Source organism: Schistocerca serialis, chromosome 1 (assembly GCF_023864345.2).
Source record: "Schistocerca serialis cubense isolate TAMUIC-IGC-003099 chromosome 1, iqSchSeri2.2, whole genome shotgun sequence".
Classification (NCBI taxonomy): Eukaryota; Metazoa; Arthropoda; class Insecta; order Orthoptera; family Acrididae; genus Schistocerca; species Schistocerca serialis.
In genome coordinates this window covers 1255320954-1255336143 of record NC_064638.1, presented here as the reverse complement: position 1 = coordinate 1255336143, position 15190 = coordinate 1255320954, and the positions used below count along the sequence as shown (strand labels likewise).

At 40.1% G+C, this 15190-nt stretch overlaps 1 protein-coding gene across 1 annotated transcript in view; it reads left to right on the top strand.

The window, feature by feature from the left end:
* Nucleotides 1-15190, top strand: part of LOC126456758 (Down syndrome cell adhesion molecule-like protein Dscam2) — a 357859-nt gene that overhangs the window by 290873 nt on the left and 51796 nt on the right. The window contains exon 28 of the mRNA XM_050092509.1: nt 13676-13861. Coding sequence (XP_049948466.1) covers nt 13676-13861 — 186 coding nt within the window. The remainder of the gene's footprint in view (nt 1-13675; nt 13862-15190) is intronic.

Below are 15190 nucleotides of genomic sequence, written 5' to 3'. Positions count from 1 at the left end.
TTGGCAACAAGTTATTAAAAACTGCTCCTTTGACATAGGGGCTTTTCGCTGTTAAAGTTAATCTTCTGTTAACCAAATGAAAATCTTTTCTATGCCTTGTTACACAGTTGTGAATATCCATGTTTCTTTTTGTGATTTTAGTGTCTTCTTTCACTAGCGTTATAGTTTTTAGTATATACATGGCATAAACTGCGAGAATATTGTGTCTAATTAGTAGGGGTTTGCAAGAAGTTCCTGATTTTACTTTTGCTATGACTCTCAAGACTGCTTCTGCAGTATGAAAACTCTTTTTATATTAGTTTGACATGTCCCATCCCTCAGAACTATTCCACAGGACAAGAAATAGTACGGTCTTTAGGGTTTCAGAATTAAGATATGGTGACAATCTTCTTAATGCATATAGACTGGGTGTTATTTCTTTACAGACATAATCAGCTTGCTGCTTCCATGAAAGTCGATCATCTATGAATAAACCCAAGAATTTACAATCTGTTTCATTGTTTCTGATTTTATTTACAATTGACCAGCAAGTCTTTGTAATGTTATCTGAACCTCATATCTGTTGGCTGATTCTTTCTGATTCTAATCTCCTGGCTTCTTTGCGGTACTTATATTTGTACTGCTTGTAGAGTTCTTTATGTAACTCTGAATTAGACAGTCTGTGTAATGTATACATGTTTTCCATTTTTTCTTTCAGATCTTTTGCTTTAAAATCTGATGGCACAGGTTTTGATTTTGAAGGCTGATTTTTCTGGATACTCACTTTTTTTAATGACATGGCTATATTTAAGTGCTCAGTCATAATTTCTGTGAACATGCTCCATTTATTGTTGATGCCAATAACTGATTCTCATGATTCCTGTGTTAAACTGTGTCTTAGTGTAACAATAAAGAATTGTATAAATTGGTCATTGTCTAAGAGACTAGTTATACCCAATCAATGATAAATGTTTCTCATTTCTCCTGCGCAAACCTCAGTGAATATAACCTTCAAACCACAAGGATTACCTGGTTGAAGGGCTCCTCCAGTTGTCAGATACGTCTACCTACAAGCCATGCCACAGTGACCCCATTTCAGAAATTCAGCAGGATCTCCAGTCTCTCTTCAAATCCTAAGGGCCATCCCAGAACCCCTCCCCAGAGTCTATGTCTTTCCTCACCCACTCCTAACTTCTACATGCTTCCTAAAGTTCATAAACTCAACCCCCAGGATGCCCTGTTGGGACCACTTACTGTGCCCCCATTGAGAGGATCTCTACTCTCATAGACCAGCACCATGAGGTTACTCCCCACAATCTACTCCCATATATAAAAGATACCAACTGTTTCTTCCACTGACTCTCCACAGTTTCTGTTCCTTTACCACACAAGCCCTGCTCATCACTATTGATGCTACCTCCCATTACATTAAGATCCCTAATGCCCACTCCCTTGCTGCTATTGAACACTACCTTTCATAATTCCTGACATTTTAAAAATCTACAACCTCCTTCCTGGTCACCATGACCTCACCGACTATTACTGTACTTCTCCTCTGAAGGCATCACCTACAAACAGATCTGGAGTACGGCATGGGCATCTGTATGGCACCATCCTATTCCACCCTATTCTACAATTACCTCTACATCTACGTACATACTCTGCAAGCCACCATACAGTGGATTGGTGGGGGGTACTCTGTACCACAAGTTTCATCCTTTCCTGTACCACTCACTAATAGAGTGAGGGAAAAATGACTGTCTGTATGCCTCTATTGTTGTTGTTGTTGTTGTTGTTGTTGTCTTCAGTCCTGAGACTGGTTTGATGCAGCTCTCCATGCTACTCTGTCCTGTGCACGGTTCTTCATCTCCCAGTACCTACTGCAACCTACATCCTTCTGAATCTGCTTAGTGTATTTATCTCTTGGTCTCCCTCTACGATTTTTACCCTCCACGCTGCCCTCCAATGCTAAATTTGTGATCCCTTGATGCCTCAAAACATGTCCTACCAACTGATCCCTTCTTCTAGTCAAGTTGTGCCACAAACTTCTCTTCTCCCCAATCCTATTCAATACCTCCTCATTAGTTACATGATCTACCCACCTTATCTTCAGCATTCTTCTGTAGCACCACATTTCGAAAGCTTCTATTCTCTTCTTGTCCAAACTGGTTATCGTCCATGTTTCACTTCCATACATGGCTACAGTCCATACAAATACTTTCAGAAACGACTTCCTGACACTTAAATCTATACTCGATGTTAACAAATTTCTCTTCTTCAGAAATGCTTTCCTTGCCATTGCCAGTCTACATTTTATATCCTCTCTACTTCGACCATCATCAGTTATTTTACTCCCTAAATAGCAAAACTCCTTTACTACTTTAAGTGTCTCATTTCCTAATCTAATCCCCTCAGCATCACCCGATTTAATTTGACTGCATTCCATTATCCTCGTTTTACTTTTGTTGATGTTCATCTTATATCCTCCTTTCAAGACACTGTCCATTCCGTTCAACTGCTCTTCCAAGTCCTTTGCTGTCTCTGACAGAATAACAATGTCATCGGCGAACCTCAAAGTTTTTACTTCTTCTCCATGAATTTTAATACCTACTCTGAATTTTTCTTTTGTTTCCTTTACTGCTTGCTCAATATACAGATTGAATAACATCGGGGAGAGGCTACAACCCTGTCTCACTCCTTTCCCAACCACTGCTTCCCTTTCATGCCCCTCGACTCTTATAACTGCCATCTGGTTTCTGTACAAATTGTAAATAGCCTTTCGCTCCCTGTATTTTACCCCTGCCACCTTCAGAATTTGAAAGAGAGTATTCCAGTTAACGTTGTCAAAAGCTTTCTCTAAGTCTACAAATGCTAGAAACGTAGGTTTGCCTTTTCTTAATCTTTCTTCTAAGATAAGTCGTAAGGTTAGCATTGCCTCACGTGTTCCAACATTTCTACGGAATCCAAACTGATCTTCCTCGAGGTCCGCTTCTACCAGTTTTTCCATTCGTCTGTAAAGAATTCGCGTTAGTATTTTGCAGCTGTAACTTATTAAACTGATAGTTCGGTAATTTTCACATCTGTCAACACCTGCTTTCTTTGGGATTGGAATTATTATATTCTTCTTGAAGTCTGTGGGTATTTCGCCTGTCTCATACATCTTGCTCACCAGAAGGTAGAGTTTTGTCAGGACTGGCTCTCCCAAGGCCATCAGTAGTTCTAATGGTATGTTGTCTACTCCCGGGGCCTTGTTTCGACTCAGGTCTTTCAGTGCTCTGTCAAACTCTTCACGCAGTATCTTATCTCCCATTTCATCTTCATCTACATCCTCTTCCATTTCCATAATATTGTCCTTAAGTACATCGCCCTTGTATAAACATCGCCCTTGTATAAACCCTCTATATACTCCTTCGACCTTTCTGCTTTCCCTTCTTTGCTTAGAACTGGGTTGCCATCTGAGTGGTTCTCTTCTCTCCAAAGGTCTCTTTAATTTTCCTGTAGGCAGTATCTATCTTACCCCTAGTGAGACAAGCCTCTACATCCTTACATTTGTCCTCTAGCCATCCCTGCTTAGCCATTTTGCACTTCCTGTCGATCTCATTTTTGAGACGTTTGTATTCCTTTTTGCCTGCTTCGTTTACTGCATTTTTATATTTTCTCCTTTCATCAATTAAATTCAATATTTCTTCTGTTACCCAAGGATTTCTATTAGCCCTCGTCTTTTTACCTACTTGATCCTCTGCTGCCTTCACTACTTCATCCCTCAGAGCTACCCATTCTTCTTCTACTGTATTTCTTTCCCTTATTCCTGTCAATTGTTCCCTTATGCTCTCCCTGAAACTCTGTACAACCTCTGGTTCTTTCAGTTTATCCAGGTCCCATCTCCTTAAATTTCCACCTTTTTGCAGTTTCTTCAGTTTCAATCTGCAGTTCATAACCGATATATTGTGGTCAGAATTCACATCTGCCCCTGGAAATGTCTTACAATTTAAAACCTGGTTCCTAAATCTCTGTCTTACCATTATATAATCTATCTGATACCTTTTAGTATCTCCAGGATTCTTCCAGGTATACAACCTTCTTTATGCCTCTATGTGAGCCCTAATTTCCCAGATCTTATCTTCATGGTCCCTAAGTGAAATGTACGTTGGCAGCAGTAGGATCGTTCTATAGTCAGACTCAAATGCTGATTCTCTGAACTTTCTCAGTAGCATTTTTTGAAGTGAATGTCTTCTTCCCTCAAGGAATTCGCACTTGAGGTCCTGAAGCATATCCATAACACTTGCATGCTGATTTAACCTACTGCTAACAAATCTAGCAGTTTGCATCTAAATTACTTCAATGTGTTTTTTCAATTTGAGCTGGTGCAGATTCCAAACACTTGACCAGTACTCTGGAATAGGTCACATTAGATTCCTATATGTGGTCTGTTTTACAGGGGAACTACACTTTCCTAAAATTCTCCTAATAAACCAAAGTTAACCATTCACCTGCCCTACCAGAATCCCCACATGCTCTTTCCATTTCATATCACTTCACAATGTTATGCCCAGATATTTAAACAATGTGACTGTGTCAAACAGGACACTACTAATGCTATATCTGAACATTATGGGTTTATTTTTACTACTCATCTGCATTAACTTACATTTTTCTACATTAAGAGCCAGCTGCCATTCATCACACCAACTAGAAATTTTGTCTAGGTCATCTTGTATCAAGCTAAAGTCACTATCTTCAACGCCTTCCTGTACACCACAGCATCATCAGTGAACAACCAAAAATTGCTGCTCACCCTCTCTGCCAGATCATTTATGTACATAGAAAGTAGCAATGATCCTATCACATTTCCCTGGGTACTCCTGATGTTATCCCTGTCTCCAGTGAACATTCGCCACTGAGGACAAAACACTGGACTGAGTGAGGTGGTGGAGTGGTTATCACACTGGACTCATATTCAGGAGGATGATGGTTCAAACCCACGTGCAGCCATCCTGATTTAGGTTTTCCATGATTTCCTTAAATCGCTTCAGGCAAATGCTGGGATGGTTACTGTGAAAGGGCACGGCCAATTTCCTTCCCCGTCCTTCCCTAATCTAAACTTGTTCTCCATCCCTAATGACCTCTTTGTCGACAGAAAATTAAACACTAATTTCCTCCTCCACAAAATACTGGGTTCTATAACTTAAGAAGTCTTTGAGCCAGTCACATATCTGGGAGCCTATTCCGTGTGTATGTACCTGTGCTAGCAGTCTGGAGTACAAATGCTTTTCAGAAGTTTAGAAGTATGGAATCTCGCTGTTGTTCTTTATCCATAGTTTGCAAAATATTGTGTGAGAAAAGAGCAAGCTGAATTTTGCATGAGCGATGATTTGTATAGTCATACTGATTCGTGGACATGAGCTTTTTTGTCTCTAGGAAATTTATTGTATTCAAACTCAGAATATCCTCTAGAATTACACAGCAAACTGATATTAAGAATATTTGTCTGTAATTTTGCAGGTCCTTTCTTTCATACTTCTTATACACAGGAGTCACCTCAGCTTTTTTCCAGATGCTTGGCACTTTATGCTGCTTGAGAGACTCATGATAAATGCAAACTAAGTAAGGGGCCAGTGATGTAGAGTACTCCTTGTAAAAGTGAACTGGGATTCCATCCAGACTGGCAACTTATTTGTTTTCAACTCTTTCAGTTGTTTCTCTATGTCAGGGATGCTTATTACTGTGTCATCCATATGGGACTCTGTGTGATGGCCAAAAGACATTACGTTTGTAAGATTCTCCTGTGTGAATGAGTTTTGAAATGTGGAATTTAAAACTGCGAACTTCCTTCATTATCTTCCAGTGCCAAACTAGACTCATCAACGAGTGACTGGAGGGAAGCCTTAGATTCACTTAGCAATTTTACATAGGACCAGAATTTTTCTGGATTCTCTATCAGATATTTAGCCAAGGTATGAGTTATGATACGTGCATGACTCTTTTCACAGATCTCTACTAATCTTTGCCTGTTGTCATTTGTGTGTCCTCTTTAGAACCGGGAGTGCAACGGTCGTTGCTTCCTCAGCATTTTACTCATTTCATTATTAAGCCACAATGGATCTTTTCCATCCTCTTACTAGGCACATTCTTGTCCAGAAAATGATTTACAATCTGTTTAAACTTTGCCCCTAATTCCTCCATATCCACCATTCTGGAACTAAATGATTGCAGTTCATTGTCTACGCGAGATGCTAAAACTGCTTATCTGCTCTTTCTAGCAGAAGGACTCTGTTAGCCCTCTTGACTGATTTATTAACTTTCCACATCATGATCACTAATCCCCGTCGCTATACTGACACCATCGATAAGATCTAGCCTGTTTGTAGCTACAAGGTGCAGGATACTTCCATTGCATGTGGGCTGCCGAACTAGCTGCTCAAGACAGTTTTCAGAAGACTTGTTTAAAAGTATTTCACAAGACTGTATGTCTGTATTCTGTGCAATGAAACCAAACATGTCCCAGTCTAGATTAAAGTCACCACCAATTAGTATTGCATGATCTGGGTATTTATGCCCAAATAACCGTAGACTTTCTTCAAATGACTCTAGAGCCATAACAGCAAAGTCAGGCATTCAGTAAAAACATCTGACAATTATCTTGCTTTCACCTAGACCTGTTATGTGCTACCAGATCCTTCACCACCACACTCAATTTCAACCTAAGTGGAGACAATATTTTTGTCAACTGCAATGAACATTCCACCTCCCAAGGTGTCTAATCTGTCTTCCTGATAAACAATCCAAGTCTTACTAAATATCTCAGAGCATTTTACTTCGAGTTTTAGCTGTCTCTCAGTCCCAAGAATAAACTGAGGTTGAGAATTTTCCTGGAAGGCAGTAAATTCGGGGACTTCATTACAAAATACCGTGACAGTTTACTGATAAATTTTTGCAGTCAAAGTGTCTTTACCCTGAAGACAGTCTAATTTCTGTATATACGTATTGATTGGTGAGTGTTCATGAGAGTGCCTCAAACCTGCTGCCTAGCCTAAAAAAAAAACCCATTTGCACTCCAAAATTACTCTGCTACCCGAGTAGCTGCTTCCTTTGTGTAGTGCACCCCTGACCTATTAAGGGGAGTCATACAGATCCCTACCCAATAACGCAGGTCCAGAAATCTGCAGCCAACACCATCACAGAGACAATGAAGCCTTTGATTGGGACCCTCCACTCAGCTCCAAACCAAAGGGCCCCGATCACAACTCCGAGTACAATGCCGCAATTTGTGAGCTCTGCTTACACTCTGCAAGTGGGGCCAGCAGTCTTCACCACCTTATCAGCCACCTGTAAGAATTGAGGATGGCCACAGAACCAATGTGACAGGTATTATTGTGGCCAACATGAGTCATAACTCACAGATGACTTCACCCTGTACGCTCGACAGCTACAGGCAAGGCCAACTCCACACCTCAAATGAGGCAACTTGGCAGAAATACCAGGTGCACATTGTCTTTATTTCAGTGCTGAATGCTATCTTCCACAGCAGCTCCATAATGTGCCTAACATTGGAGCTCCCAATAACTAGCAAACCCCTGCTCACATGTTCCTGCTCGAACCCTGCTGAGGGTAGGTTGAATAGGCGAGGCCATGTAACCAGTGTCCACATTAGGTCTCCATCTGGAGTGACGTGAATGCCTTACCTCCCGCAACTCATCCTGTGGGCCCACTGTGTTGGGTACACTAGAAGGTGCCTCAGCAATAGAGCCCAGGGTGAAACAAGCAATACCTGCAGTGTCCCATGCGATGCTCCAGAATCTCTACCACCACTATGCTGCGAGGAGTTAGCCTGAAGGCCAATTATTGCGGTCAAAACCATATTCAACTGTTCGTAAACCGCTCCCAGCTCCTCCTGCATCTGCACACGTCCTAGCAGGACTAGCTGAAGAGTCAGCAGTAAAAGCTGGCAGAAACTAGATAAGCAACTTGTTACCCTCCTGACCTGTAGCACTGATACCTCAATGAACTATGTAACTGGCTGTTCAGAAAAATGACAGCTGAGCTACAGACTGCCTGAATTTACACTCACATTAACAAAAAAACATGAAACTAAACTTCTTAAATACCAAATCATGCAAGCAATTAAACATAGATATACTGTTAAGGAAACACAGGAATTGTAGAATATTAGAATTTTAGAACATGTTTTTTGCTGGAGTATCATGTCGTTTTTGGAAACCCAGAATCTACTCTGTAGGAATCAACATGGATTCCGGAAACAGCGATCGTGTTAGACCCAACTCACTTTATTTGTTCATGAGACCCAGAAAATATTAGATACAGGCTCCCAGGTAGATGCCATTTTTCCTGACTTCCGGAAGGCATTCTATACAGTTCCGCACTGTCACCTGATAAACAAAGTAAGAGCCTACGGAATATCAGACCAGCTGTGTGGCTGGATTGAAGAGTTTTTAGCAAACAGAACACAGCATGTTGTTATCAATGGAGAGACGTCTACAGACGTTAAAGTAGCCTCTGGTGTGCCACAGGGGAGTGTTATGGGACCATTGCTTTTCACAATATATATAAATGACCTAGTAGATAGTGTCGGAAGTTCCATGCGGCTTTTCGCGGATGATACTGTAGTATACAGAGAAGTTGCAGCATTAGAAAATTGTAGCGAAATGCAGGAAGATCTGCAGCGGTTAGGCACTTGGTGCAGGGAGTGGCAACTGACCCTTAACATAGACAAATGTAATGTATTGCGAATACATAGAAAGAAGGATCCTTTATTGTATGATTATATGATAGCGGAACAAACACTGGTAGCAATTACTTCTGTTAAATATCTGGGAGTATGCGTGCGGAACGATTTGAAGTGGAATGATCATATAAAATTAATTGTTGGTAAGGCGGGTACCAGGTTGAGATTCATTGGGAGAGTCCTTAGAAAATGTAGTCCATCAACAAAGGAGGTGGCTTACAAAACACTCGTTCGACCTATACTTGAGTATTGCTCATCAGTGTGGGATCTGTACCAGATCAGGTTGACGGAGGAGATAGAGAAGATCCAAAGAAGAGCGGTGCGTTTTGTCACAGGGTTATTTGGTAACCGTGATAGCGTTACGGAGATGTTTAACAAACTCAAGTGGCAGACTCTGCAAGAGAGGCGTTCTGCATCGTGGTGTAGCTTGCTCGCCAGGTTTTGAGAGGGTGCGTTTCTGGATGAGGTATCAAATATATTGCTTCCCCCTACTTATACCTCCCGAGGAGCGCGCACGGAGGCTTTCAGACAGTCGTTCTTCCCGCGAACCATACGCGACTGGAACAGGAAAGGGAGGTAATGACAGTGGCACGTAGATGTAGATGTAGATGTGAATAAATAATATGTAACTTGATGCCCTGGAGATGTGTCACAGGTGATAGCTGGCACTGAACTGAGTGCCTAACTATGCTTACTATCATGGTCATGAGTCGTTAAGCAAACAGCTGAGTAACTACTGTGCTAGGCACGAGATTAAACTCTGAGAATCTGAGACTGGAGGTCTATGGAATATTTACTATTTGCAAAGGTCGTTGAATCAAGTAAATAAAGCAACACTAGCGACTTCTGCGGCAGAAATCTACATTAGAAAGTAAACTCACTCAAGGCGAAAGATCAAGAAATTGGAAATTATTGCTAAACGATGTAAACAAACTGTGTACAATCGATAAGTTGCTGCTGCTGACCTCTACTGTGCTTTGAGGCTGGAGGTAATTGGCTATCTAGTGGAATCCCTCCTGACCACCCACAATCCCAAACACCTCGCCTAGTTCAGATTCATTGGAGACATGTTCCTGATTGGGATTGAGGGTGAGGACACTCTATCCACATTCCTCCAGAACCTCAACACCTTCTCCCCCATTTGCTTCACCTGTTCCTTCTCAAACCACCTTCCATGATGTTGACCTCCAGCTCAAATATGGTTACATTAGTACCTAATTCCACCTCCTTACTCTTTTGACTCAGTACCACCCAGGACTGGAACAACTGAATTACATTCTCTGCCAGGACTTTAACTACCTCTCATCATCCCCTAAACTGAGGAATGTCCTACTCACTATTCTTTCCCATCCCTGCCACAGTTGTATTCCGCTGCCCACTGAAGCTATACAATATCCTCATCCATTCCTACTCAACCCTGCCTCCCAACCCCTTTTCTCATGACTCAATGACTCATATGCCTGTAACAGATGTAGACACAAGACCTGTCCCCTACATCCTCGCACCACCACCTACTCAAGTCCAGACACGAGCATCACCTTTCCCATCAAAGGCAGGGATACCTGTGAACCCAGTCATGTGATCTATAGCTAAACTGCAACCACTGTGCTGTACTCTACATGGCTATGACAACCAACAAGCTGTCTGTCCGCATGAGTGGCCACCGACAAACTGTGCCAAGAAGCAGCTGGACCACCCAGTTACTAAGCATGCACCCAATACAGAATTCGTCGTTTCAGTGACTGCTTCACAGCCTGTGCCATCTGGATCCTTCCTATCAACAACAGCTCTTCTGAATAGTGCAGGTGGGTATGCTACCTACCATATAGCCTAGTTTCCTGTAGCCGTCCTGGCCTCAACTTTCATTAGTCACTGTCCTTCACCTACCTATACCCTTCTCTGTTCCCACTCCAGCACTACACAGCTTTCTATTCCACCAGTGCATCTACAGTCTTTTTACTTCTCTCCTTTTCCAGACCCCCCCCCCCCCCCCCCCCCGATCCCTCCCCCCTCGGCCCTCCATCTAAGCTCCGGAATGCACCTACCTGCCTTACCCTCTTCCCATCTCATCTCTGTATGCTCCTACAAGTAGCATTTTACCACCCACCACCCCTACCCTACTATCCATCCACCCCAGAATTCTCATTACCCTCACCACCCAGATGGCCACAGCAGCCAGAGACACTGGTCATGTGTGTATGAGTTGCATTTGCGTGAATGTGTGTATGTTGTCTAATTCAGAAGGAAGCCTTTTGGCCAAATACTTACTTGTTTAGCAGTATTTATGTGGTGCCTGTTTGTAACTCAACATCTCCACTACATGGTGAGTAGTGATCTATGCTTTTCATAGTATTGTCAAATGTAATTTTCACCACCTTAGCAATATCCATACCTGCATCCTTTAAAATTATCTATCTGTGAAAAAAACTTTTTTGTTATTTTGTAGATAACAGCAACAGATGAGTGGTATAATGGGAGAAGCAGCAGCTTTTCTCAAAGTACTTTTTCTGCTAGTATACATAAACACATATAAAATAATCTAGGAGTAATTCTCTTAATTATCAGTGTGGGTTAGTACTAGACATAATTTGTTATCAGTATACTTTACAGAATCACCCTACAATGATTTCATGTTCCTGTTGTATAGTTTGACTCACTCCACACCCCCAAAGGCTCTCATTCATGATGGGATTTACAGAACATGATGCATGAGTGAGTCAGTGAGTGTCCAGCCATCTTGTCTCATTGTAAAAACTACATCAACTTGATCATACTTTTATGTGAATGGTTGTTTTCTTATAAACGATAATGATGTTAAAATTGGCCAATCATGAAGAATATTTTTTTTGTTCAATAAAATGCAGCTGTGCAGTAAAAATTATTTCATTTAATACATTCATTTATCTGGTAGAAGTTATGTAGTTTATCAGAATTATGTAAATTCTCTGTAAGTCGTGTACATCCATCATAGTGTGATACTTAAGTTGTAATAAGTATGTATACTCTGAATTTTTTCTTAATACACACATTCATGTCCTTATATTTTACATAGATCATGGTACTAGTTGATTCCATCAATGAGCAGCTCTCTTCCAGTGCATATGCTCATTTTGAAATAGCCCTTTTTGTGGGAGGGATCAATATTTGTTTAAAAACATTAAAATGGTTTGTTATTCACTTACTATGGTATGACAAGTATTGGAAGTGAGGCTTAGTTTTTCAGCTGAAGATGTTTTATGAAATTATTGTTTAAAATGAGGCTAAGTGCAGCCACAGAACAAAAGTAAATCAATTTCCTTAGCAATGATTTTACTAAGACCTCAGCTTTAACTCTCTCACATTATGTATATTAATAATGTAGAAATTTCACATCTTCTGTGACCAGTTATTTTATGATAACCAGAAAACATAACTGAAATTAGAAATGTAAATGAGCATGTGGCTAGGCCTCCTGTCAGTTAGATCTTTTGTCTGGTATAAGTCTTTTTAGTTGATGCCACTTCAGTGATTTGTATTTCAAGCTGAACTTAGAGAATTTCAAATTAGTAAAAATTTTCAATTTATAATATCAAGGAAAAACAAGTTCCTGTGTACATTATGAATACCATTTGTCTTTCCAAAAGAGTATAATGAATATGGTGATGGATCAGGTTTTCTGCATTTCAATAGTTATTCATGTTTGGGATCTAATAGAAACGACCTTCACTTATCATCACTTAACACTTCCGGGCTGAGATGCTGTGGTCCATACATAAGACTCTCCCCTGATGTTTCACCTTTGACTGCGGAAGGCATCCTCCAAGGACAATCGGCGAACTGCAACGAGAGCATGAGTGAGCGCCATATATATAAGCCATCCAGAGGGCGCCACTGTCAATCATGTGACGTCGGCTGTGCTATGATCTCTGATATAGCCAACTTTCTCTATTGAAATTAATTGATTGTCATGCTGCTGCTGCAATGTTGAGATCCATATCTTATCCAGCTTAATGCCTTCATCTTTTCTATTAAAATTATTGCAGTGTTTGGCAATCTCAATGGCCTCTCTGTACATTCGCGCATAACAATGTGACATCTTTGCTGTAACGGTCGTCTCACTAAACTTTATTTCGTGATCACCTTCCTGAAACACATGTTCCGTTACAGCTGATTTATCAATATGTCTGAGGCGGCAGTTCCTTTTATGTTCACCCAGATGGGTGTTGACGCTTCTTTTTGTTGTGCCTATATAGACCTCTCCACAACTGCACGGATTTTTATAGACACCGGGTGCAGCTAGAGGATGTCATTTATCTTTAGTGGATCTTAAACTTTCTTTTATTTTTGTAGTGGGTCTGAAAACAGTTTCCACATCATACTTGCTTAGAATTTTTCCAATGTGATCAGTGACCTTACTGATAAATGGTAAGAACACTTTCCCCTTGGGTTTGTGTTGATCCTCGTCCATCCTGGTTGTCAGTCTAGGGTGTAGTGCACGATCTAGCTCTCTGTTGGAATACCCATTCTTCTTGAAGGTCGCTCTAAGGTGTTCAATCTCATCATCTAAGTGAGCTGGTTCACGTATTTTGTGCGCCCTGTCTATTAATGTTTTAATCACCCCTCTTTTATGTCTTGGGTGGTGGTTGGAATCTTTCTGCAGATAATGATCAGTGTATGGACCATGGCATCTCAGCCCGGAAGTGTTAAGTGATGACAACACCTGCCGTGAAAGCCTTCATTCTATTCATTTATCAGTTGTGGTGGTTTTAATGACATACTTTATGTAAGATGATACTGAATTTTCACAAACAAATGAAAACAGATAAAAACAGAGTGTTGTGTATTTATTACTTGCCATTTCACTACTGACAGTGAGATTATGTTCCATTTTTCTGTGTGTATATGCTGTCTTGAATCTTCATTGTTATTATCATGTTTAAAATCTTTATGATTAACATAGGATGTCTCTTTCAGAGCACTATGAGATGAGTCCATATGCCACATTTGCAGTATCATCAGATTCACCTAAAACAATGAATGCAATGATACTAGACTACACCATGCAGTTCAAAACATTTGGTCATTCTGAAAATGACAGTGGCATACAACATGAATGTGTTCATCAAATCAACAAGAAACGGCAGCGAAAAGGACCAGACGGTAACTCAGACTACTTCTGTTGCATACAGGGTGTAATTTATTGCACAATGTATTAAGTTTCCTTAGTGTTATCTGACGAGGTCCATCATACTGATACACTTTGATTACAATACTACTTTTTTGGTTAGTGTACTCAACACAGTATGTGGTACTTTGTCTTGTTTCTGCATTCATTATCACTTATATCATCATGATGACCAGTCTCAGATCTCACATAGAGTGATAATCACTGGCAGTCACTTTCTGTAACATATGAATCAGTCTGATAGTGACAAAATGCAGTGCACTATTGCATATGAATTCTAACGGTCAAATATCACAAGTCTGGGTTTTGAGCCTACAGTCTTTGAAATGTGAATTGTGGTTTATTTGTCTCATAATATACATAATCTAAATCATTTGATTCAGCTACAGGAGACATGTCAAACTGCAGTAAAATTTCACCATTAACAAGGAACAGCTGATGTTAACTAACAGAATCATAATAATAGTACAATTTTGTTATACATACATATAATAAAATCTAACACTTAATTACTTCTTGCTCAAATTATCATTTCATCCCCTATAAACTCTTCCATTGAATAGTAGCATTTCTCCCACAGAACCTGCTGTAGCCTCATTTTTAAAATTTCTGGCTTCATATTAAATATGTTTTTGCCCATTAACTTCTTGTATATTGTCATACCCATTACTGTGGACTCAGTGCATATAATTTCAACTGGTGCATGGGTAGCATAAAATTATTTTTATCTCTTTTGTTATATGTATAGTTAAACTGATTATCTTCAAATAAGTTTTCTCTGCGTGTGTAGGAAGATTATAATTTCATAAATGTATATGGAGGAAACAGTTATGATTAGTAGTTTCCGGATTAATGGACAACAAGACTCAGTTTGCTGTGCAGTACACATGTAACAGACAATTTTCTATTGCAGTTTCAGTACTCAAACATAATAAACTTTCTGATCACTTATAGAAATAAGGAGATGTCATTGTTGTCAACATAAAAAACAACAGAAATGGAAGATACTCACAAAGATCAGCGACTAATAAATGAGAGACATGAAGACATTTCTGAAGTGACAGCTGTACACAGGCTTTTTAACACAGTGATGTTAGATCATATGAATGCTGTCAACAGACACTGGAGTTTTGGGTGGAAAGTAGTATTTATAGAATAGCATGCTGACATTTTGTGATTTTGAAAATTACATATTTGATTATAAAACTGCTGGATGCAGAGTTAATAGTGTAGATGATACATAGGTCCCATCAATGATTTGCTTTAAGCAAAAGGTAGCTGGTTAGAAAAGTATAAAAGTTCAC